General features: G+C 34.9%; 1 protein-coding gene and 1 non-coding gene across 2 annotated transcripts; one reads left to right on the forward strand and one right to left on the reverse strand.

Annotated features, from left to right (window-relative positions):
* The first annotated feature begins 4,917 nt into the window (after positions 1 to 4,917).
* On the forward strand, positions 4,918 to 4,989 carry Trnad-guc (transfer RNA aspartic acid (anticodon GUC)). The gene has a single exon. It is a non-coding gene; the product is annotated as a tRNA-Asp (tRNA).
* A 6,160-nt stretch (positions 4,990 to 11,149) lies between these two features.
* Positions 11,150 to 26,140, reverse strand: LOC129797471 (delta-1-pyrroline-5-carboxylate synthase). The gene is made up of 12 exons (XM_055840085.1): positions 25,136 to 26,140; positions 23,350 to 23,526; positions 22,958 to 23,101; positions 21,705 to 21,760; positions 21,565 to 21,613; positions 21,222 to 21,386; positions 19,613 to 19,801; positions 18,308 to 18,506; positions 17,491 to 17,732; positions 12,745 to 13,228; positions 12,313 to 12,591; positions 11,150 to 11,695 (listed from the first exon to the last, which is right to left on the reverse strand). Exons 1-12 carry the CDS (start codon positions 25,301 to 25,303, stop codon positions 11,436 to 11,438), a joined length of 2,412 nt encoding a protein of 803 aa, XP_055696060.1. The 5' UTR covers positions 25,304 to 26,140; the 3' UTR covers positions 11,150 to 11,435.
* Between the last annotated feature and the right edge of the window lie 972 nt (positions 26,141 to 27,112).

Consider the following 27,112-nt stretch of genomic DNA (forward strand, 5'->3'; position numbering starts at 1 on the left):
AAGGAGAAAGTATACCTCCACTGCAAACTTACCAAGTTTCTTGTGACCACATAAAAAGCAACGAAGCAAAGATGCTGATTGGGACTGCAACGAGATTTATTGCCGGCAGGAATGTGGCCCAGACTGTCTACTGGAGAACATCTGCCGATGGTGGTCGCCTCATCAAGACCAGCAAAACCATCAACTTTGGCTCCACCTCATCCGCCTCCGAGAACACCACAGAGACGGCCAACCGGATAGCCAAGCACGAGATTCCCGCCAAGTGGACACTTCTCAATTAAACTTACTCACACCCCTACTTTCACCTCAACTTTTAAACATGTATATACACACACGTAGTTCATAGCTAAAAGCCAAAAATACCTCTATTTATTAATCTTATAGATTATTGAAAATTTTATTAAAAAAAAGTTATTTGAAAAAGAAAAAAAATGATCAAAGTCACTTCCCTCCTTCCACTCTCTGAAAATTCCATCATCGTGAGATGATTCTCCAAGGGATTTCCGTTCTCGACACAAGATTAATAATTTTCTTATGCATTCCGAAACTTTAGTGCAAGCTTTGGAGCATTAAGAGCTACACGAATTTCATCCCAAGCGTATTTCTTTACAGCTCCCGTTACACCGCTTTTCCCAAACCCTTCAATCCCAAATCCCGAGGCAAGATCTAAACTTTAAAACATTTTCTACTATTAAGAAATCTTTGGGTACCTCCTCACAGGAACTTTAATTATATTCTCCACTGACTAATGTCAAAGAGTTCAATCGAATCCACGTATTATATCAATTTATATCCTCCAGCAGCGGATTTTGGTTTCAAAGCACGAAATCGATCTCATTGCATTTCGTCACCTTTGCAAATGCATCACCCGATTGAATCACGCTTCGTACATGAAGTGGGAAGTGAAAGATATACTCTTAATGCTTTCAAGTAGTATTGTAATTGGTTTAAACATCACTTTATTAAATCAATTACGAGCACTTACTGATAAAGAAACAGTTGTACTGTACACGTTTCTTGCGAATGATGGAAGGTTTTTTCTTAAATCATATAGGCACATTTTTTTATTTTTCACTTCGAAGAATCGTGAACGATTTTTAATATACATACCTATACATATGTATATGTATATTTAAGCTGTGATTCTTTCGATTTTTAATCAAAGTCCATACAAAGTGCAGAAAACAGAAAAATTCCATTACGTATACCTTAAGCAATCATTTTTATTTAATTTCTTTTTAATTGGTGATTGCTTATCAAATGACTCAAAAAATTATTAATGTAAGAAGGAAAAATGGAAAAAATACGAAATTTATAGAATAGGGGGAAATGGGGCAAAATGTTAGAAAATCAAGACCACACATCTCCAATATCTCAGTAAATATTATTTCGTAATTGTTCTAATTTAGTCAAAAGGTACCTTTTATAACTCTAACTAAGCCTATAAAGTTTTATAATAATTGATCTAATATTTTGGGATTTATTTAAAAAACAAATTTTTCGAATTTAAAAGTTACTTTGACCTTTCATTTCAATATCGTATTTTGGCGTATTTCTGTGTAATTTTTTTGATCCAAATGCATTTTTTGATAGAGTAACTATTGCTGAATACGAATTTAGTCTAAATTTTCCGAAAAAAATTTCCGGGTTTTCCCGTATAACACTGATAGTAAAAAGTACCCCTTGGGGCAAAATGTTAGAAACTGTTTTTAAGGCTGTTAACTATTTTTTTGTTTATTTATTTTATTTTTTTTCCAGTCGGCACACTTAATACTTATAATTTAGCATGTTATATTACTCTCTATTACTAATATAAAATTATTTAAAAAATAAAAAGTGCAATTTCATAAATTTTTCATTTTTTTTTATTTTTTGTATTTTTTTTATTAAAAAAAATTTCTAATTGTTACACAAATACCTTATTATCAATTGCTTTTATAGTGTCTAGATGAAATAAATTCATAAAATTGAAATTTAAGGCCAAAAAACGCAAACTAACAATTTGCCCCATGATTTTTGAAACAGGCAAATGTGCAAGGGTTTGGAAAATGGCCTGAAAATGCATTTTCCCGTTGAGATAGAGAAAAATCGTCTGAGACAAAGTTGTAGCCCGGAAAATTTCCTATAAGATAGTCGTCATGAGAATACTCAAATATTTTCAGGAAAATCAGGAAAATGTTTCTCTCAAAAAACTAACAAATTGCCCCATTTCCCCCTAATAAATACAAAGAATTATATTGACAAGAAGAGAAAATATTGGAGCAGAGAAATGTATTTTAAAAATATTTGCTCCTTTATAAGATTACTGGAATGAGATAAGGAAGCTATAGTAGATTATTTCAAGCATTATACTTTCAGTACTTTCATAAAATTAATATAAATATCTTTGCATTACAAATGCCCATCATAACTTGCATGAGCTTACCAAAAAAATATGCATTGTAAATTGTGCGTTTTTTGCACCGAGTAATCAATTCCCTTTTACCTGAAAACTTTTTTTCCATTTCTGCATAATTTTCACCGCATGGGGAGGAATAAAAGGTGTACCATATCAGGGAGTTCACAGGGAGTACTTACATGAGAATCCATGTGGGGAAACGTGCTTGGTAAGCACTAAAATATTAATCAAATGTGGAAATTTACTACAACGTATGGCTTTAAAATAGCTTGAATGGCTGGCGAAACTTAATTTTTTCAGTCTTTTCCTCCGTACAAAAGAATTTCATGTGCTAAGGTATAAAATTCTGGAATATGGCCAACTTTTGGAAATCCTAGCATCTGTGAAATACATACATATTCTCTTCGTCTTTTGCTTCTTTTTATGGGTGGGTGATAAAAAACACTGTCGGTCATCGGTAGTTTTTTTGTTCATTCCACCTGGATTTGTACTATGAAATGTGGAAAAACACAGTGAAGTTCCTTTCATTGTTACACAGTTCCTTACTTTTCATCTCCCATGTGAATCCTCACAAATAATATGATTCATTGCATGGAATTTAAATTTCTTGGCAAGAAGAAAGGAAAAATAAGGAAAAGATAAAGTTGGAAAATGTAAAACGTCTCCAAGGTGTTCTTGGGTGTTTCTATTTCATTTTCAGTGAAAATATTCACAAAGAAAATTAAATTATTTTAAAATGTTTTACCACAAAGAGTCTTAAGAAATAATTTTTTGTATTATGTATTCTATTATTAATTACTTTGTTTAACGAATTTTACAGATATTGGTTTCATATTTTTTTTAATTAAGATGTACTTTCATTAATAATATTTATATTAATATAACTTGGACTTAATTCTATTCAGGTAGACGTAATTAAAACTAAATATAACCAAAATTTTATAAGATTTAATAGAGGATAAAAAGAGGAATATTAAAAAAAAATTACTAATACTTCACCTTTAAAACCTATATTTGCAGGGAGCTATATCTCTTTTTTCTTATTCGTATGAAAGGTCGTGAATATGGTGCAAACTCATTATCGCAATTACGCAAGTCGTTTGTGGTGGCATCGAAAGACGAACGATTGTAAGTAACACGAAGCAAAAGGTCGCTCTATAGTGTTCCCGTCTAGGTCCTATAAAATTAATTCGACACACCATACGATGGTATTTGGATACGTTGGAGGACGAGGATGCTTAATTTATGATGCTGTGGGTAGGGTCATGGGGGCTCTTTGGATGAATAGGGCGATGGTATCACGAGTTTGTGTGCTTTTCATTGCCAATTCAACCGCAAGCCGAGTGGCAGTGGGATGAGATGTTAGTTCCTCGAGTCGCTAGACACGCCGCAATCTCCTCTGCACTTAGCAGTAATTGCTGAAGGAGGCCGCCGTCGCCGGAATGAATGACAACCAACTACTGTGCACACATATAGTAGTTTTTGGCCTGTTCCTCCCTGTACGGAAATCTCATCAAAAGTGCTGGGTGTGCCTGGGGTGGAGAAGCGAAATTCTGGCGCGATGCTATCATCATACTGTGCGATAAAAGTCTCGCAGGATTGGTGGAAAATGGCTCCTTTAGCATTTTCACGATGTACAGTGTAAGACATCCAAGAGACACCACACACTGTGAGGAGTTTCTTGAATGTTTAATGTCGTGTACGGAGACTGTAATTTCCGCAAACAAATTGTGATACATGCTTCGCCAAAGAATGCCGGAGTATGTGCGAAAGAGAAGATTTGAAGCATTCAAAAGGCAGCAGAGAAAATTTGCATCACGCTCTCTCCATCATAAATTCCCATATAATGCCATAGAATAAGAATTAATGAACCTTATTTGGGAAATCATTAGGAGCTTGAAATATATTGAAAATATCAAATTTGGATAGAAAATAAAAGGCAAAAACGCTCATCGCGAATGCTATAAGAAAATGAAGATGAAAAGTTTTTCAATCAGTTTTACCTCATTAAACTTTTTCTTAAATTTCAACCATGCTTTCTAACTAATACCTCCAGGGTACACAAAAGTAGAGAAATTTTGTGCACAAAATATTCATTATTTTCTGAAATTCATTATCTACTCTACATAAAATACTTAAAATGCTTTTTAATTAAAATAAAGCTGCAGTTTGCAAAGTTTTAATGTTTCTTCTAAAAAGATAATTGATATCAAATAACAATTTAAATACTCTTCAATATGTTAGTAAATTCCCAAAATTTTGTATCTAATATCATCTCGCAGCTCTCAACTCTCTGTAGGCGTTCTAAATTTATATACAAATTGTGAATGGAATCTATAAATAACCAAGTCATATGGCATTTTCATTCAACCCAAATGTAAATGTATTGCTTTAATGTTCTTAATCAAGTGAAAATTGCGTAAAATACCTAAAATAACTGACCTTTGCATTTTGCACGCATTCTATTGATTTTATTGCTAATCCGCCAGAATGTGTTTAGCAGGCAGATGAATATCAAGTCCTCGGTAGTATAGTGGTCAGTATCCCCGCCTGTCACGCGGGAGACCGGGGTTCGATTCCCCGCCGGGGAGGGCTTTTTTTATTTTAAATTCTCTCTTTATTTTTCATACGTCTTTTTTACTTCTTGAAAAGCCACTTGAAAACTTTCTTTGGGGCGAGTGTAGGGAGAAAAAGAAAAATCATCCAGATGAATGATTCTGTTCATTTTTTTTTCGAGTATAATTTACATAATAAAGTCAAAAAGTTCATGAGAGTATGAGAGTCTATTAGTTTAATAACAAATACCTCTTATGACTTACTTTGAACATCAACAGCTCTTGAAATTTGCCCTATTTCGCAAATGCCATAGAATATTTTTAACAGTCCATTGATCTTTGGATAGTTCTTCAATTTAATTGATACGTAGAACTGTTATCAGTTCAAGAGGCAAATACTAAATAGTTTAGCGTCTGTGCCGTATGATGATTGCAAATTGCGTCATTGAGGAATTTGATGGTTAATCAGAAAATGTTTTTATTTTTCATTTTTTTTTTGTAAAAGTTATACGACCACACCATTTATCATTAATCTGACGCGTGCAAGCAATGAAAGTCATTTCCTATATTAAATAGAGAAATTACGATGGTTGAAGGTAAATTCTCTATTTAACAAATACCTTCCATATCCACTGAATAAGGGTGGCTAATAAATTTGAGGAATGGCAAACTCAATTTATCGAACTCCCATTAAAAATTCTATGAATGCCCCGTTCTTGTATATACATATGTACGTATATACATATATATACCTATATTTTAATTGTATAAATTCCAATTTCATCTCAATAGCGATATTTTGTAACCAGATAAAAGGGGTGTAAATGCTTTCCCCATAAATTATTGCTGACCATTAAGTGTTGTAATTAGAGAATACTTAATGGCTTATCGTAATCTCTCATTTCGACAGATGTTCCAGCGTCTTATTACATTTTAGCACAAAGCTCCCCGGAAGACAGCACCTCTTTCTTAGTTTAAGAAATTATATATCTAGTATGTCGTATTGTATTTCCCGGTGCTGCGTTGTTCTATGGGCAGAAAAGCGCTTAAGTACACAATATCACGTAGAAAAATGCAATACCGTGCAATAGAAATCTTTTCTTCTCAAAAATTCCAGTTTCCAGACAGATTTTCCCCTCAAGACTTGCATTTATCCTGAAAGGATAAAATGACGGGATAAAAAGTGACACAGATTGCCTCAAAACACTCCCATATATCTCTTGTGTGGGGACTTGCAACTAAATCCGCATCACGTACTAAAAAACCACTTATCAATTTCTTCCTATTACCTATATATTCCTCAATATTTTTCACAGAATCGATGGTTGGAAAGTTCGTGACCAAATATAGTTTAGGACAAATGCATGAGAAAAATGTCATTTTAATTAAGTGTTCGTTTCGTTGGATTTTATTTCGAAATATTTTGATGTAATTTAAACATTATTTGAACTGGCTCTGAAGAGTTATGATTTATGTTTGATATAATTTAATAAGTTATATTGTACATAATCCTTATAATAAAATTATATGTATGTATTGTATAGGTATGTAAGAAATGTGAATATTGAAATACCTTTAATTGTACATTATATATTCATACATATATGTGTACATATATTAAGGAAATAGTTTTTAACTCATTTCTGATATAAGGAAAAGTTCTTGGGGTGTAGAAAGTGGTGTGAATAAAACTTTCAAAGTTCACCGCAGCAGGAAAAGTTTGAGGCGAGCTTTTGTGCAATGTGTGGCATGTTCAAGCCGCTTCTGTATAGTTCAGGTTCAATACAATTGCGGTCATAGACATTCTAAGTGCTTGTTTGGTATATTTTTTTGTATGGGTCCCACAGCATCGTAGCGTGATAAGATGGAGAGACTCAAAAGTTGTGGGCTTCAGCCCGGCAACCCAAATAAATTATAGAGTCACTGGTCCATCAAAACACCAGGAAAATGGGGGACTAAATGTGAAATAAACAATGGTTTTTTATTTTAAATCTCATAAAGATAAATTGAGTGGAGATGATGAGAGAAAATTAAGCACCCCATAGCGACGATACACCATTAAAAGCACTGAATGTGGATGAAAGCTCACAGCAAGGTTTTTCCAGCTCACTCAGGAAAAAAAAAGGAAGATGACCTCTATTAATTTTCATAAGTTTTCCCCCTCTATTTTATGGTGTTTAATTTTTAATCACTTTGACCTGCATGACCATGTAGAAGAAATTAATAGAGGATGCTTTCAAGTTTTTTTTTTATAATTTTTAAATCAAAGCTTTGTTGGTAAAAATTGTAATTAAAATTGAAAATTTGCATGTTAATCGCGTCATTACGGAAGTTGAATTTATGGCTTGAAAATAAACGATAGAGAGAATTATCAATTTGTTGATAAACTTCACGCATTGCGCCACACATGTTTTTTTGTTGTTATTGTCAACTAAAGGGGTTTATCATGACCAAAAAATGGAAAACTCTTCAACTTCATGATGAAAAGAATTGAATCCAACTAAAAAAAAAATTGTGTTTGGTGTATTATAAATCACCAAGAAAGTGAAGGGTTGACGGCTCTTCTTTCTTGGTAATTGGCATGTTGTGCTTGTGAAATTTTAACTAAATTCTATGGAGCTTTCAGCTCTCAAATTCCAAGATTCTGGACGAAGGTTTTTGGGAGTGGATTAAAAAATAAAAAAATTTAGCTTGCCTCCCTCATTCTCTTATAAATTATGAATACCAGAGAAATTGTGTGGCGACAGTGAAAGGGTTATCATTGTCCCACGTCATGATCCTTTTTTAATAAAATTGTCATACACCAAGTGATTGACGCAAAGTCTATATGAGATTTTTACGCACCACGGCAGCACACAAGACCGAAAATGAAAACATAAAAACAAACAATTTTCTTTATCTGTTTATATGTGTATACATGTATGCATACACTAAACCATCCCCCTATTAAGTGGTCAATAAAGGCACCCGTCACGGAGATAATCGATTGGAAACGACAGTTTCTCACACGGTAGATTTATTGCCGCCTTTTTCCTCGTGGAAATGTGCGACGGAAAAAACTTTCTCTCACGCCCTCACAAAATTCAAACTTTTCACCACTTTTCCACACAGCATGGAGTTGCAAATAAAAAGTAGCTAAAGCTTTAAAGAGTATAGTTGTCGTAGACATTCTGTAACCTTCCCGAAGAAATCTTTCTTACCATTGATATAGCCTTTTATCGCACACTAAACCTTTGTTTACATTCCGATTTGAACACAGACGAATTGTTTGTGATTTATCGCTTTTCCCGACTTTTTTTTCGTCGTACGAAAATGAGATAATAATGTCTTAAGTTTGGCAATGCTTGAGCGAAAATCCTTCTTGTTGCCAAGAGCGCTTTTGAGACAAATACACCGCCAAATGCTTTCTGACGATATATAACAATAGGACTATTTTAGACAAAGAGTCTCCTCGAATGATTAATTAATTGAACCTCATCTATCCGATGAATCCTATCGATGGAAGAGAGCGCGATTAGCGGAGTCAAGGCGCTAAAACCAAAAAAAGAAACAGATAAAAAAAAACTCAAGGGCCAGATAAACCTTCAATGAAGTCAACTGATCTTTTCACTGCCATGACCTTATAAATAAATGTGCCTTTGAGAATCATGGTAGTATTGAGTGATTTTGGGCAATTTTTGGGCACCTGGCAACTACAAAATTGATAAGCTTAAATTCACCGACCATCTTCCAGAGTAGTGACGAAAATTGTTTTCAATTTTACGACCTTATCTATATAGGTTAATGAATCATAAATTTATTTCATAAACAAGAAAAACACCCGCTTTGTGAATCATAAAATTATATTTTTAGTGAATTTTCGTTTATGTCTGGAGGAACTTTAACTATTTTCAACAAACCTTTAGATTATAGTTCTTGATTTCCTTTTGAATAATAGGTTGATTTTAATATCTTTTTTACGCAAAAATAACTGTCTTTCGTATTACGAGATGGAATTAACAATAATTTTTTCTTCTAAAATAAAAAGAGAAATTAAAATTTTCCAATGTAATTAAGAGAAAATTTTTAAATTTATATTATGAAACATTTATTTTAAAAAATGCTTCCAGTAATCATATTTAATTCGTAATTATTTAATTCATCAATCTCAACTTAAGAGATAAGGTGAAATTTTTTTTTAATGAATTTATGTTATTCTCCATTTAAAATAGCATGGATGGAACAGTATAAAGCGAAAGAACGGTAAGTAAAACTTACGGGCTGTGATTCTTTCTTTGTCAGTGAAATGTGAAATTGACGGAAAATTGAGGATGGGCAAATTTTGAGGAAGGCTTTCTCGCGCACCGAATCACAGCCAACGCGCAGATAATTTGTGAGAAGCCTTAATCGTGGGCGTTGGCTGTGATTCGGTACGCGAGAAAGCCTTCCTCAAAATTTGCCCATCCTCAATTTTCCGTCAATTTCACATTTCACTGACAAAGAAAGAATCACAGCCCGTAAGTTTTACTTACCGTTCTTTCGCTTTATACTGTTCCATCCATGCTATATTTAATTTTTATCTTTGCAGTTTATATATATTTATCTTTGCATTTTTATATGTATATATATAATGTATATATCTATGCATTTATATATATTTTATTTTATTTTATTTTATATGTGTATATAAAACGCCCCGCTTCGCGGGGCGTTGGACTTATGCAACTCAAGATATGACATGTAAACTTTAAAACGCGATATCTCCGGAACGGCTACATAGATTTTCTTCATTTTTGGCATGGTGATAGATATTATAGTCAACTATAACATATCAAAATATGAAGCAATTCTATAAAGCGATGCTCGAGATATTCATCGAAAACTCATCGAAAATTTTGTTTTTGATTTTTGGCCCCCTAGCGGTCACTTTTGAAACTTCGGATGTTCTAGAGAGTTGTAGGGTTTGTTGAGATCTTTCATTTGACCCCGGGTTGATCAAAATCGGTCAAGCCGTTTTCGAGTTATGGTCGATTTTCGATGAAAAATTGTGGCGGCCATATTGACTAAACGGCTTGACCGATTTTCGAAAATGAGGTATCGTTGGAAAGCTCTTGATGGCCCCTATAACATATCAAAATTTCAGCCCTCTAGCTATAATAGCGGCTGAGATATAGCGAAAACAAAATTTGATGGTTATCCAAAATGGCGGACGGGGGGGTGGGGGGTTGGATTTGACTTCATAATCGGATGTCTTCCGGTCGATATTTAAACTTTGCCGTTTACCGCAAGTCTCTATCTATCACCGTTCTCTTGCAATTTAGCGAAAGGTTCCGGCCGGCCGGCCGGCCGGCCGGACGGCCGGACGGCCGGACGGAACAATTTTTGGCGCATACGTTTTTTGGAATGTAGGGACCCTAATTCGTGCTCATCCCAAGTTTGAGCCCGATCTGACGACTTTCAATTTTAGAGTGTACACAGAAGCTGTGCTTCTTTTAAGAAAGAATCACAGCTAAAAAAAGTTCTTCTGTATTAAAATAATTCGTAGTCAAACTGATGCTTAAGACAACTGTCATCATTTCTTTCAATCATTGAAGCATTTATTCCGATAACTCAATTGCTCCAATGGAGAAGAAAATTGGCTATACCCGCCCTTTTCCGTGAAAGCTCGCTGGAACGGCAAATGGTATGTGACCTTCCACAACTCAAATTTATCTTGTACGCCACAATTCTGTGGCAAAAGGAATCTACATAAGCTGTATAGGGATAATTCCTACTCACATGCTGAAAACTTGCAATTTTCTCTCCTGTTTGCTCGAAAAATTCATCTCATGACATGTAACAGAGGATGCTGAAAAGTGGACGTGACAGATGCGATAAAGATGCTATTTATTCAGCTTTCCCGAACGCCATACACGAGGGTGGAATCCATACACATTAGAAAGGGTTGAGGATTGGGTAACCTCTTGAAATTGATAATGCTGTGTGATACTGTAGCGTTCATCGAATTTCCAAACAACCATTGGATTTTAAGCTTCTCTAGCATATCCTGAAGCGATTTGAGATATTGACATTCCGTCAACAAATCGATATATTCATAATATACAAGCTGGAGGGCTTTCCATAGGGCGACAAAAATCTAAAAGCTTATACACCCACACTCTCACGTGATTTTCATCAGAAGTTGTCTTTTTTTTTATTTTCTAAACATATACTCTCATTAAAACATGCTAAATAAATTTATTTTGATAGTTACTTTCGAATGTCGCTGGAATAAGATTACAGAAAGTGCAAAGCATGAAATGATCAAAGCGTAGTTTGAAATTAGATACATACATATATATATATATAGCATTGGTAAATACATCGTTCAACTAATCAACACTGGGTGCCTCCCTCACATAAATAAAATGCAACATTAATACACTATCCAGCACATTGGCACAAGAGAGAGTTTCTTCGTATCCATTAAGCTTTATACCATGAGTAAGTATTGATTTTCAATTTTATATGGGGAGAGTTTCATGGATCCACCTCCTAGAGCCGCCTTCGGCAAAATCAGCAGCTGCATGGTCGGTACCGTTGAGAATCCACTTAGACGTCAGGAGACCCTCAACGCCCACGGGACCTCGAGCGTGAATGCGTGCGGTGGAGATTCCAACCTCTGCTCCCAGTCCAAAGCGAAAACCATCGGCAAATCGTGAACTAGCATTGTGGAAGACACAAGCACTGTCCACTTGCTGTTGGAAGGAGCGTGCAGTATCGTCTAAAAATTCAAAATATTCTTAATTAAAAAGTTATTCCTTAATTGGGAAAAAACAAGTGTGTATGTAACATGGAGATTTTCTTAATTGGAAACTTTTTATTCTTCTTTGATCAGAATTTAATTTGAAAATAATTGAAATCAAATCTTTTATCATAAATTGAAATAATTAACAAAAAAAAACCTTTTTAGCATATGAGGATAAATGTTTCAACAAATTATTTACATATATCCTTTTAGCAAAAATTAAATTTTAATCTAATCGATTAACAAAATCACGTGCTAATTTTCACACGTGAGGGATATCTATTTATTACACACTTTCCGCGTAAATATCCACCTCAATTCACTTATGGCCAAATATTTAGGTTCATCCCTCATTAATTAACAATTAGTGTTAGCTCGTCTATCGATTGCAGATATTATTGCATTGTTTACATATCACGTGGGAAAATGTGCCTCATTATTTATCAATGCAGCACACCGGCGATGGATTCTCAATTAACATTGGTTCATTGCCCAAATTGCTGTGTCACCAGCACTGTTGTAAATGATTCATCACAAAATTATGGTGAATTTTGTCGTTGGATGGCTACATTATCTCTCTCTCGGTAACTCACCGTTCTCTGTAACGATGACATCCGTGTGGGCACTGCCATATGTATGGATGTGATCGATAGCCTCATTGACGCTGTCCACAACCTCAATACAACATTCTAGCGCACTATACTCATGGCGCATAGATTTAGCTACGGTAGGTCCGAATGTCAGCAATTTATTCAGTTTTGGTCCCGAGAATATTTTAACGCCCTCCTCTTTTAGCATATTGCAGGCACTTTGGAAGAAGTCCCCATTCATGAGGTCTCGGTGGATTAGAAGTGTTTCCATTGCATTGCACGCTGTAGAGACAATGAGTAAGAGAAAAAGAAAAAAAAATGAGATAAAACTTTTTGTGCTGAATGTTATGGAGGAAACGTGAGAAATTAGAGAATGGAAAATTCCCTCTTTTGAAGTGAGATAAAGTAAAAAGAAATGGCGAAAAGTTAATTTACCTGCGGGATAGTCGCACTTAGAGTCTTTAATTATCTTCAGTGCTTTCTCCAAGTCAGCATCTTTGTCGACAAAGACATGACAAATGCCCTCAGCGTGTCCAAGTACTGGAATATTTTGACTTTGCTGCTGAATATTTCGAACTAATTCTGAACTACCACGTGGAATAATAAGGTCAATGTGTTTATCCATCGACAGAAGGTCACTGATCTCCTCGCGTGTTGACACAAGAGATATAGCATTGGCTGCACCAACAGTTCCCAGTGCTTCCTTTACCAACTCCATCAGAGCTTTATTGCTATTAACTGCTTCTTTACCACCCTTCAGCAAGCACCCATTGGCAGAGGCCATGGCCAAGGCGCTTATTTGCACGAGAGAGTCTGGACGAGATTCAAATATGACAAGAAGAACACCAATTGGTACAGTGACTTGAGTTAGCTGCAAACCATCTGCAAGCTGTGTCCGCCTCAGAACACGTCCCACATTCTATAAAGATATAAAATCGATTCAGATAAATGTATTCATATATATTTAAATTGATGGAAACTTTCAATCACAAATTTAAGGAAAGTGCTTCACAATTATTATGCATTTTTTTTCAATAGTTTTACTTTTGTCAATTCTTCACTCGTGCTTTCAGAAACTTCTCTTTCATGAATTAATGCATTAACTCAAGTTGCAATTCGTTAAACCTTTGTCAGCCAAGCATTGAGGATTTTCGCGTTACATGTCATGGATGTTCTTGTATGGTTACACGTTTCATATGCTACTTAACTTGGGCTGTAAAGAAAATTAATTCACCAACGAATTCAAAAGATGCTTCATATTTGAAATAAGTGAAAAGAATATGTCGCAGAAATGCTTAAAATACACTAAATTTGTATTAAATTTTTTGTTTCCACTTTTTTAATTGCTCGTTCTTACATATTCTGAATGTGTAATTAACAGACAACCTTTCCGAATAGACAGGGAGTTTTTTGTGCACAAAATTAAAAACATGTGTCACAATTAATTTTTTTAAAGGTAGCAAAAAAATACAGTCATGATTTCAGTGAAAAATTCCACCTGGTATGCGAATGGTTAAGTATCCTCAAAAGTTGAATAAAAATGTCAAAGTCCTCAAAAACTTGATGAAATGGATTGGATATTCTTTAATTCTGAAAGTGCTTCAGGTAAATTGCATTCAAAAACTTTTCATTACTCTTCTACCTTCAAATTCAAAAAAAAATTGGTTGAAGTGTGTTTTGTCAAGTTGATTATAAATAAGATTAGTTCTTTTTTCTATTAGGTAACTACCTACTTTTTCATACCGTTTGTCAGGTTTGTCAGAATGCTCATACATCGATGTATAAATCATCTTGGTACATTTTGGAAGTAGAAAAGACTTGGAAACATCGTGTGGAATTATTTTCTTCTCGTTTCCGCCCTGAATGGAATAAGTTGTCACGGAATGTGTATTATATAAGAAGAAAACTCCGCTTGGGAAGCATTCAACAATAGGTATGTGCAAGACAAGAAGATGAAGCGAAATATCTTACTTCGGAAGTACTTTTGAATGCAAATCGTTCATCGAGAGATACCATGTACTTTCACACTTACATTGGAACAAGAAGTACAACTTACAACAATGTTGTGTGTATACTCTGTCAAATGTATAAACTATATACATAATGTACTTGGTAATCTCCTTTGAGAATTTCACAACCACTTTCTTCTTCCACAAGCTTTCGCTTTTTTCCCCTCATGCACACCCCATCCATGTCTAAAATGATACTTCCTCTCGGGATACATACTTTTCAAGTGCAGAGACGATACGATGTACGGGAAAACAATAAACTTCCAACCCACGAAATACGCTATTAAACTCAGCTTTGTGGCTCTTCCAATGGATTGTCTCACGAATTGTGGGTGTACCGAAGAGCAAAGGGGTCACATAAGCTTCTCTCCTTTGCCCTATAACCCTCCGTAACGTTCAAGACGAGCAAAAAACTCGTAAATATTTCCTTACTTTCACAATTGTGCATTAAAAATGCATCACAAAAGCTATTTAACTTGGTACAATAGATGTCTCTTTTGTATTTCATTCAGAATAAAGGAAAGTCTCTTTTTTATCAACATTTTTTTCCTTAACAAGCTTTTTTTGTTTTTTTTTCTTTCTAAAACAAAGAAAACTTAGTTTCTGACACTTTTTAATTCTTTTTTTAAATGTATTATCTTCTCTAGATTCTTAGTCTTTTGCTCATAAGAAGGACTATCCGTCAGGCACAGTGTTGAAACGACAGGTGTTAATTTTAATAACATTTGATAAAATGAAAAAAATTAATCAAAATAAAATCGAAATATTTTCCCAACTTTTAAAATATATACCCAACTATTAAATTATGAAAAAAAAAGTCTCAACGTATAATTTTGTGCTTTTACGAAAGCTCAATAAAGTAGCGAGTTCTTTTAAGACTACTTTTAAACTATAATGGCTCTTTTTAATTATGTGCCGTTTAAAAAAAAATACATCGTAGATACTTTAAATTATAAAACCTGCACATCAACACAAACTCATATTGTATAAGTGTCGTACTCTGTGTCTCAAGAGAGTCGAAGGTGTGGATTCACACTCTGCTTATTGGCTAGATTTTCAGCTGTTTTCTTTCAAATTTTGAGCTAGAATAGCTAGTAAAGTGATTGGACAATATTTAGCAAGAAATCTGTCTTGAACTATAGTGAATTTTCCTAATTTTCACGAACTTTTCTGTGGGTTTAGTGGTGTGAGTGAGAACTCAAATGCGCCACGAGTGTTGTTTGAAGTGACGCTCGAAAGTGTTTATGCACTGAGAGTGTGTAGTTATGAGAGAGGACGGAGAGGAACTTGATCCCCCTGACACTGGTGATGGTGGGACAATGGAGCACTCTGATCTACACGATGATAACGGGGCGACTGGTTCTACTGTACCAGCCGGAAGAACTCGACAATATGGTGTGCAAGCGAGAGGACCGTTTGTTGTGTATCTTCGAGCCAAAAAGAAACACAATTTGGCTGTGATGCAAATTTCGGCAAAGATCTTCAAGAAATATGAATCGGTGGAGTCTATTCTTCCCGTCAACAGAGACAAGCTTAAGATTTCTGCGAAGAACAGAGAAGATGCAAATAAGTTGGTGAGGGATGATGATTTTTGCAAAGATTTTTTCACGTACATCCCTTCGAAGAGCTCGGAGGTGTTTGGGAAGATATTTCTGAATGAATGTGAGGATATTAAGGACATCATGGAAGCCGGGTACGGAGTACTTGACGGATCTTCGGAGGTCATCGCGTTGTTGGACGCAATTCGCCTTAAGAAAAAGGTTGACTCGCAGCTGAAGAACACACCATTTGTGAGAATTATTTTCGAGGGAACAATTCTCCCGGACTTTTTGGTGGTTAATAAGCTCAGAATCCCTGTGAAACCGTTTGCCCCAAGGGTTATGGAGTGCAAGACTTGCTTCCGCTTTGGGCACACTGAGGCTCATTGTGGCAGTCGTCCTAGATGTGATAAGTGTGGACTTTTTCATACGGAAGAATCTGGCTCATTTCCGTGTACAGATAGAGCATACAACTGCCCTAACTGTAAACTTTTGCTGCCACAGAAAAACCACGTATGTACAAAGTTGGGAGAAATTAAGGACCTTGCTGTGGATCGTTCCTTGGCCCGCAGAAGAGCTGCTCGACCAGCCCAACCTGCTCGAGTGGAGCCCCCTAATGTGCAATCTGCAGACACACGTAACAATCAGAATCCTGAGCGCAATCAGGGACATGGAGGAGCCAGGAGGAAAGTTCAAGTAAGGACAAACTATGACACTGAATTTCCTGATACGCTGAATAGAAATCGATTTGATGCTCTTGCATCGAGAGATGAGGAGGCAACAATTGAGAATTTTTCGGATCTCTCTGGGGAAGTTGATGTGATGGACGAGAAAGTTCGAGGATCGCCCTTGCTAAAGGGTCTTAGAGAAAAGAGGAAACATGTAGAATGCCAAGAGGAACTAGAAGGAAGGTATTTTCGCTGGGCCAAAGACCACGATGAGAGGACACAGAAAAACGCAAGGACCATCAGCCCACCAGAGGCACCTCAAGCTCAGCAGCGTCCTGTGATTCGTCGCAGTGATCCTGTGAATAGCAATGCGGGAAGCAGTAGTCTTGGATGGAAGGACGTGTTTCTTGGATTTTTTGCCACCATGGAGTGCAGCGAAGGAATGATGAGTTTCGTTAAAGGGATTCTTCTTCCGTGGATAGAGGGCCTTTTGATCAAGCACTTCCCCATGTTTTTTTTGTACGAAAGCTCATTTAAAGTAGTTCTATTTGTAAGATTTTGGACTGTTGGTCACGAATGGAATCATTTTCCGCTGACCTATGGGTGCTTGGGGGGGAAATAAAAAAAAAAAAACACAAACTCATATTCAAAAGAATAAAGTAAATTAAATTTTAAATTAAATTTTTGTCGTTTGCGCACAAAAATCTCTTGAAAGATAACAAAGCTTTACGGAAAACCCAATTTAAATTTCTTCTTGTTTCACCTTTATATAAATATTATAACTGAATATTATAATGCTATTTATAATGCTAAGAGATCTGCTGAAGAAATGAGAGCGAAATAAAGAAACCGAGATTGTTTATTTAAATCTTTTTGCTTATTTTATGGAGAATAAGCACGAATCCTAGAGAATAATCTCATTGTGATAAAGGACATTCTATATTTATATTGTTCTAATATATTTACCTTGTGGCTGGAATCGGCAATTTGCTTTAAACCCACGGAGAGACCCTTGAGTTTTGATGGTGTTAACGATAAACGCGATTGAAGGGGCTTAGCGAGCCCAGTTTTATTAGCTTCATTGAGATCAAGTCCATTCGCTTCTAAGATGAAAGATTGCTTCGATACAATCAAATCCGCCAAGATATTAACAGCGTCAGCCCGTTGATCCGCAGACAAAGTTTGCAAAACCCGACTGCCAAGACGTGCTGAAAATAATTGGAATATTTGAACCAATCAAAAGTTGAACATGAAGCATTTCTCCCTTGCAAAATTTCTTAGCTAACTAAATTTTGCTTGCGCATTGTATGTTAAAAGTTAGGATATTATACAATTTATGCAACATATTTCGAGATTTGCAAACTTCACATATATAGTGAAATAAATGCAACATTTTGCATATAGTATAGAATCACATGCCAATAAAGTTTACTCATATATACAGAGTTGATGACTGTGGAGAGTACAATTTTCTTCCTTGTACATTACTCGAGAAATTTCCTCCAGTGCAATTGATGAAATAATACTCACAACAAAGTTTGTTTCTGATGAATTTTCCATGATTAATTGAAACAATCTTGTCCCAGCCAAACAAGCCCCTGGACTATTTGGGGATGAACAAATAAACTCATTCAAATAAACATGATATGTGAAGCCACCAGCCATAGTTTTTGACTAACAATAAATCCTCATGGCTATCAAAAGCACTACACCGTCAAAAGTTTCTACACTGCAGTTAAAATAGTTTCGTTAAAAAAAAGACTTCAACAAGTACAACACTAACCATTTTCAGCCAAAATTTCAACAGGAGCCGTCTGTCCGCTTCCCGGCCCGGTCTCTGTGAAGAATGTTCCAACTTTTCGTCCCCCAATAATTGTCTTAATTGCCTTCTCTTGAGTACCATTGCAAATGACAACGCTCACACCCCTGTCTAGAGCCCATGTTGCAGCACTGACTTTCGAGTCCATCCCTCCTGTACCGACCTATGAAAGAAAAAAAAAGAAATAAATAAATTAGTACTACTATATCCAATCTGTAGATCAAACTTTTTAATTGTAAATGGAATCTCATGAAAACTTTTTCTCTTGAGTAAAAATTAATTAAAAATGTAGAATTCTTCCAGTCTTTGTATTTTTATTAAACACATTGTAGTATTTTAATTTGATATTCTCCACAACGAAATGTTTTTATTGGAAAGAATTTTTTTTTACTTACAGGAAAATGCCTAATTAGTTTGCACACAAAAGACTTTCGGTATACGTGTGAAGTCATATTATAAGAAATAATATTTACCAAAGAATATACTCCTAAAGGAGTGCATATGAAAAGTTTGTGTAGTCTGTCTTTTAACAAAATTATAACTGATATAACGTAAAACAACTTGGGGTGAGATACTATGGTGCGTTGTTAAATAATGAAAAATGGTTTGTAAGTCAAATGAGGATGTCAAGATATACCAAGACTCACAAATGACGTAACTTTTCTTATAATTCATGCCTCAGTACAATGACAAATACTTAATAAAATTAAAAATTAATGCTCTTTTCTTTTTTTACTACACACCATAGAATAAAATGTTATTCATCATTGTGCTACGTCAAGTTTCTTCCACGATGAACTTTTATACATTTAGAGTCATTTTCCCAACAGTAATTTACATTTTCTAAGAAAGGCGGAAAATTCTTATGGGAAGAAGGGAAAAAAAGTTGAGAAATTTATATTTTTTGCCCACAAATACGCAAAAGGTAGGAAATTAGAATATTGGCTTTTAAATATGAGAGCACAGAGAGAAAGTTAAAAAATTCTATACCTAACTTTTTGCAACAATTTGCCAATATCCTGTCAATTTCACAATTTACTATTGATTTTTTTTATTCTTAATTGAATGAATTGGTTAGCAGGATGAAACTTTATTTTGTTGGAGAAAGTTAACAAACATCCGACAGCACAAAAGTTAGTCGTACATGTCAAATGTCCATTAATATTGCTATTGAATTTCTAATAGAAAATTATAGCATTTGGTTATGCTTGAGAGACTTGAGAGATGTTTTTGAATTTTGAAAATGATTCTACCTTTGTGGTATTTTACCTTTGACTTCTTCCCAAATTGAATGACATTCCTGTCGTTTGTAGTGTATGTCGACATGAGTTTTGCTCCATCCTCCCATGGTGGCTTATTGTAGATGCCATCGACGTCCGACATCAGAATCAGAAGGTCAGCTTGGATTTCAGCAGCTACCATTGCAGCTAAGCTGTCATTGTCCTTGATACTAATACCCTGGAAAGGTAAAACAGGAAATGACAAAATTGTTCCTCAAAAGGAGAATCAATATAAAGTCCTTCGCTCAATTCATCTTGCAGACATTGTACTCAACGATTAGTTAGTTTCCTCCTATAAATCCCACCAGCTTTACGAATTACATACTCAAGTCAAGATTTAAAGCTATTAATGTATATATCCAATCTGAGCTTATGGCTTTTGCTTAGAACAAGAATGGAAAATTCAATATTGAACATAGAGCTTTCACGGCAATGAAAATTGAATATCTATGTACCACATACACTGTATATATGTACATACATATATACAAAAATATTTTCGTTAGTTTCCGCTGCACAATGTAGTCTCAAAGTTGCTACAAAACAGTTGTATGTTTTCGTACAATACCTACATATTAGCATACATATACAATAGTCAATGCGATGCAATCCCTCAATTAAATAATTGCATTTCTAGCGCCCAAATGAATATCAAATAAATGCTTTTGGCATATAATGGACGAGAATGTACGATAAGTGAATTGCAGCGAACATGCATTTTCCACTAAAGAAAATTTGGGAAATAGAGAAAGTTTGTATTCGTTTGATGTTGCATGCTGGAGAATTTTATGATGTTTGGAGAATTATATTTTTCTGCATATTCCTCAGTCGTTATTGGATTGTATATTTTCCAACTAATGTTTAATGTGAATATTTGTACACAGTTAGTTGGGTGTTTTCCAAGAAAAACCGACTTTTCTATGAGAATTTTTCTCAGAAGTTTCTTCTTTTAATATTTTAATAATTTTATATTTAACTAGGGGAACGTAATTGCAAAGTACAATATACTGCACACATTAAAAAATATAGAATTTACCTATTTGCTTCAAAGTGAATTACTTTTGCCACTTTTGCAAATTTAATATTTTATTTTTGAATAATTGGAGATTGTGAAACATAGAAAATTAAGACAAACTAATTTATCTACATTCAGAAAGTTTTCTAACGTACAACTTTCGCATAGAGTAGATTTTCTCTATCTCGATAGAACGTGACTTTTCAACAATTAAAACTAATTTTTAAAGTAGACTTATTCTGTTCTGGTAGTATACCAAATTTATATTTCATTAAAAAATAATTTTAATACTTAAATTAATAGTAAGTATTCTACTGTAAATATTAAATAGACACGAGCTTTAATCGTGAAATCTTGAAATTTTTAAGAAAAAAATCTGTTAAAAAATGTCTGTTTCTTCTGTATGAGAGCGATGAGAATACATAAAAAATGTATCATACGCAAGAACATGTACATGTATTATTAAATTTCTACATGAGTTTCTTAAAAGATGATCTCAGAGCGATTAAAGTTGAAAAAGGGAAATATTTATAAAAAATAAATTTAAAAATTTGCATTAGATTAAATTTTTGGCGACATTTACCTTTTTGGGTCCAGTAACTTCTTCATCGACTATGAACATTGGCGGCGAGACCGCATCGTTTGTATTCACGATCGGAACAATATTGAGACTAATTAATTCCGATAATGTACAGAACAGATTCTTTCTCGTCTCCTCATTGTAGAAATCCGGTTTGGTCACCAATACCTTACATTGCGGCACGCACGCAGAGAAAAAAATCAGCCAAGAAAAAGATAGGAATAAAAAAAAAGAAAAAGAGAATAAAATATGATGTGGAAAATTCGATTTGGCATTATTGATTAGAGCTCATGGGTTTGATTTGATTTGTGTCATTCAATTGATTCATTTATCGCAATAAACTTACTTGAGCAATCTTAACCCCGTATTGTGCGAACATAGCGTCATACAGCGACCTATACATGACATTGTGATTAGGATACGGAAAGAATAATGGCTCCATGTTGTGACATTCGACACTTATGGTAAATGTGCTTCGCAACTTACATTAATCCTGATTGACCCACGGCAGCAGCAGCACGGGGTTCTATTGACCCAGCATCCTGCAAAGACAAAATACATGGAAATCATTCTTCTCCTAATGTTTCGCCTCTAGCGCCTACAAGATACATCGTTTGTGCTTTCAGACATGGTTTGGTATTATCAGTTTTTTGCATTATACATATGTACATAACATATAAGTAAAAGCTTCAACGTCAAAGGGAACTAATATGTATATAGGTATAGTATTCGTTTATCATTAATAAAAAATACTTTTAAATAATTTACTGGAGCTTTTCAATTCCGTTTATGTGCATACTATTAAATTTTTAAAATATTTGCAAATAAATTATTATGCACCAAAGTGAGGATTTTATGGATAAATTCCATTTAATGCAAACATTATTTATTGCAAAAGAAAACAAACCTGAAAAGTGCCAGAGGAAACAGATTCAATTTTCGGATTAAAAAGATATGAATTTTTAATACATACTACCAGGAAGAAATACAAATAATAAAGTGTGACAAATAATACATTATAGTCTTTCCAGGTTTATGGAGTATTCATGACTGTGAAATTCACGAAAAATTATTGTTAATAACATTTTAATTGAATATTAAATAACTTTTTGTGTATTTTAAAAGCTTTCCGAGAAATTTATCAGTTTGGAGCTTTATCTCAACTTAAACAATCTGTTATTACTCTATTGCTCGTACCGCTTGTAATAATACTAAAGTAACTGATAGACTCAAAAGATATTCTCAGACACATTTTTCTTTTTTTGTTGTTGTTGTTGTTGTTGAGTAATCTCCCAAATTTTTCCACTCGATAAGCTGTTCGCACTGTTCTGTGTCAGACTTTTCACAAAGATTTTTCCTGATCGTAATCGAAAATTTTTAAAATATTACGATATATCTGGATGGTCTGGATGTGATTATGTACCAACTTACAAAAAAAAATCAACACATCAAATCGAATTTGATTTTTCATTCACAGAGAAAGGACGCCAAAGTAAATATTTTCAGCAAATTGAAACTGTTTTTAGAGGAGAAAAGCAATTTTGTTACACTTCCGGAACGAAAATAGTACTTCAGCTGAATATGACAAAAGTGAGATGAAAAATTTAATTTTTACAGTATATCCGGAAATTCCGTAACACAAACGGTGAATAAGGGAAAAGGGTGAATGTCATGTGAAATTCCTCCATGTCACTTCACATCACATCCACAAGGCGAAAGCTCTTTTGTTCTGCAATTACCTCTCTGGTGTGATCCTTGGGTGAGAGAGTTTCCCGCATGGATAATGACATCAGCAATTCCTGCGTTAATTTCTGCTTCCCAAATGCGACAGCACCGCTGGTAACCATAATACAGTCACGTCCCTCCAATTGGCACTCCGCAACCTGCATGGAAGAGGATAATGTGAGATTTAGCCAATGTGCACGAGATAGACTCAAGTGGTAAATCTTGTCCCATTGCATGACATTCATTCTTTTGTCACATTTGTGGTTACTCAATGGCAAATGCACACCACTTTCCTTTTAAATCAATACATATACATATGTATGTATGTATGTAAAACCAACATATATCACTCCCACGCAATAAAATTTATACATTGATAGATTGTTACCCGCATTAGATACTGTACCTGTTCTACAATGGATGCCAAACGTCCCAGCGCAAGACCATGCTCATCCTCCCGAGTGATCACGGCACTACCCAATTTTATCACGAGTCGTCGAGCATACTTGAGTTGGCTACGGTCCGAAAATAGGGATGGCCTCCGTTCAGTTTGTAGGGTTCTCTTTTCCATTTGGTTGATTTGCTGCAATAAATTTCATTTAATTACTCCATCATGAACCAGATTATTTCACACCCACATCGACATTTGTCACACTATACTGGAAAATTTCCATTAGAGAGCATCTTTTTCTGAATCTTATCAACCTACATATTGCTACTCCTTTATCGTTTGTCCCAAAAAAAAAGAATTTCGAAACCTCTTTCACTGAAAAACCACACACATGCAATATTGAGAGTACCACCATTCCATATCTCTATGGAAAATTTTCGTTTGATGTTTCAAGCAGCATAGATTTCCTGTCCTATGTGGTCATCTCCCACTGATGACTCTTCCAGGAAGGTAAAAGCGATAGAATTGTTTAATTTTCCTTAACAAGGCAGCTTTTAATACTCTTATGCTTGTTTTGTGGCTCACGTTGCATTCATGTGTGCAGTGAGTGTTCCCACAACCTTATCAGTTAATGACTATATGACGATGAAAATATTGAGAAGCGGTCAATGATAAGGCGCTATGCTCGAATTTATTGCATTAGAATTCCATAAATACTTCAATTAAGCAAATAATTTAGGAAGATTGTTTAATGTTTTTTTTTAACATAAATTGTTTCCCATATATTATTTCTACATATTTCGAGAAAAAAAGCTACAACATCCGTGAAGTTTAATTTTTTTAATATATATATATATACATATGTATATATTGCAATCATCAAGGTCGTAGTGAGACAACAAAAACATTCTGACTCCATGACTGCTAAACGATCATCATTGAACTTCGAAGACAGTATACTAGAATCACAAAAAAATATTCTCATTCTGTTTATTTTGTCTGATTATGTCGTCATATTTTCACAGAAAAAAATCATGAAACTTTAATGTTTTGAAATGACTTGAAATTGTGAGTTGTTTGCAAAATAATTCCATGGAAACAGAGATGAGGAATTATCATAGCTTTACCAGCACCCTCTTGTTTCCCAATAGAATCTAACAAAACAGGAAACTGGCTATAGGCAACATAATGCAGCTAACATTATACCTTTACACACACATATGTTCAAACACATAGAATCACGCATTTTAATACGCCACCACACCGTCGCATATTGAGAAATTCATTTCCCACAAGGATGTGCTGCTTGCTGTAGTATATTAATTTGATATCGTTGAAGTTTTTAATGGAACTTTAGAGTCTTTTTATTCCGCATCTTTATACACAGAATGTGTTAGAAATTCCTATATGCACAAGAGAGACCCATATCCTGCTCACATGAGTTTATCGCTATTTTATCTTCGCGAACTTTGTACAAAATATTGGAATTGACGACGGAATGGCTTAGCTCCTTTTCCATATGACCTGAATATGATTATTCCCCGTTATTGTACTTATCCAGGTGGAAAATTCACTTCCACCTCATCCATAAGCAACGGCATCATACATTGAGAAGTCTGTGTGTGAGAAAATTTTGGAGAGAAAATCAATACCCACCCCCTCTGCACTCACTATTTCTCGCATTATTCATCCCGCGCGCATAGCCTTGAATTAACAATCATGCCACGACCACAGGAGTAGGTATACCCTATATGGGCTATATGAGAAATATTTTGGCGACAAAACTTGGGGAGATACTTACATTTTGGTTTGTACGATGCCATAGATTAGAGGAGCCAGAAGTGTGGCGCACGGACACATCCGCCTGTCGATATTTTACAGAGCCCCCAAGCGAAATAATTCTGTCTCCATAGATAACCCGGCGCCCCTTCACAACCGAATGGAATCCGCGCAATAGATTCGATGCCATTTTTCCGTTCTTTCACTTTTTTTTTCTCTACTTTCCCACAAATTTCCGCCTTTCTCCTTTTCAGTTTTCAAACGAGACAGGAAGTCCGTGCGGGTCACGGGGATGGCGTAGGGTCTATTGTAGCGAGGGCGATTGTTGTATATAAAAGGGTATAGGCAAAAAAAAATTTCACGCTCTGCGTATCGGAATATTTTTGTGAAGCTATATCCAATCAGTAAAATGTTTTCAATGTACTCGTCCTGCAGATTGCATTACTTGCGGAGAAAGTTTGGCGAAAAGTTTAATTCACGGGAAATTGATTCAAAAATACCATCCGCTCTTAACCAACACTTTACCACTACATATATCTATAACAAAAATCGTCTTTAGCATTCACCAGCGAAGGATGGAAAAATGTAGAAAAATAAATAGCAACGAATTTAACTCACAAATAAGACAAGAACTAAAGGGATTTCGTGTTAGAAAATTTTCTATCTTGATCTCATTTAGCTGAGAGCCACGAATGGACTGAAGTCCGAGGAGTAGCGAACACAACAGTAAATCCCAAACTGGCTATCAATAGTCTTGAGTTTTTGCTTTTAAAAATTTTTCAACAATCTCCCCAAAGTGATAAGGGGCTCCGTTATTGTCATTGCTGGGTTAAACTTTCAAGCATACAGACAAATTGAAGCATTGCTGACTTATTACATACACACAGAGAAGATACCGCCAAGGGATCCCTATACACATGAAAGTTATTTATGAGATGGAACAGAGTCCGTAGTTGCAATTGAATTAAAATGGTCTTATCATAGAGTCTGATGCAGGTCACTCCATTGGAGATGCCTTCACACACTGCCCCATGTTGGTAAACCCTCAATGCTCACCATTCAACCGATAAGATAAATATACATCTCCCATCAAATTGACATAAAGTCTGTAATCGAAGGAAAAGCCGTCGTGCAATCAGCTGCTCGAAATATGCAAAATTGTCTCTCGCCTTTTTCTTTCCTTTCTGCATTTTTCAATCCTTTCACTCAATTGAAAATTTAATTTCTATGTTTATGTCTATGTTGCAACCCCAAAAATACTTCAAAGCTTAGCCAAAACTTTTATTTCGACCTATATTGTTATAAAGTTTCAATTTTAACAATAAAGTCAATCATAACGCGTCCAGTTATAAGAGTTGGTATACCACAACGCGGATGGGTCAGTCTATGCGTTGTAATTTAATTTGTGAGTAGTATTAGAGTAGGCAAAGTCAATTTTTTGTAAAATTTAGCAATTTGACACATTAAAATGCTTATATCTTAAGTTCTATTAGACCTACAGAAATTTCTTAACTAGTTCTGGAAAGGTATTGAAATAAGCTATAATCTGACATATATTTCGAAACATTTCAAGGTCACCTCCAGAACACAAAATGGCGGATTTTTGTTCAACAAAAACAGTTTTTTGCACTTTTCGTCCTGAAGGAATGGTCCTAGAGGTTTCTGATGTTTTAGAAAGTTGTAGAGTTTTGCAAAATCTTTAATTTGATACTAAATTGAGCAAAATCGGACAATCCGTTCAAGAGATATGGCTCTTAGAACTTTTCAAATTTAAGAATTTTTCAAATGCCTATATCTTCTAAACGGCGACATAGATTTTCTTCATTTTTGGACTGATGAAAGATATTAAGTCAGGCTACAACATATCAAAATTTAAAAGATTTGCCTAATGGGGATTCGGAGATATTGCCCCTTAAAGTTAGGCAATTTTTGTTTTTGATTTTAGCGCCTCTTGCGGATGTTTTAGAAACTTGAAATGTTCTAAACAGTTGTAGGGCTT

This window comes from Lutzomyia longipalpis, chromosome 1 (assembly GCF_024334085.1).
Source record: "Lutzomyia longipalpis isolate SR_M1_2022 chromosome 1, ASM2433408v1".
Lineage (NCBI taxonomy): Eukaryota > Metazoa > Arthropoda > Insecta > Diptera > Psychodidae > Lutzomyia > Lutzomyia longipalpis.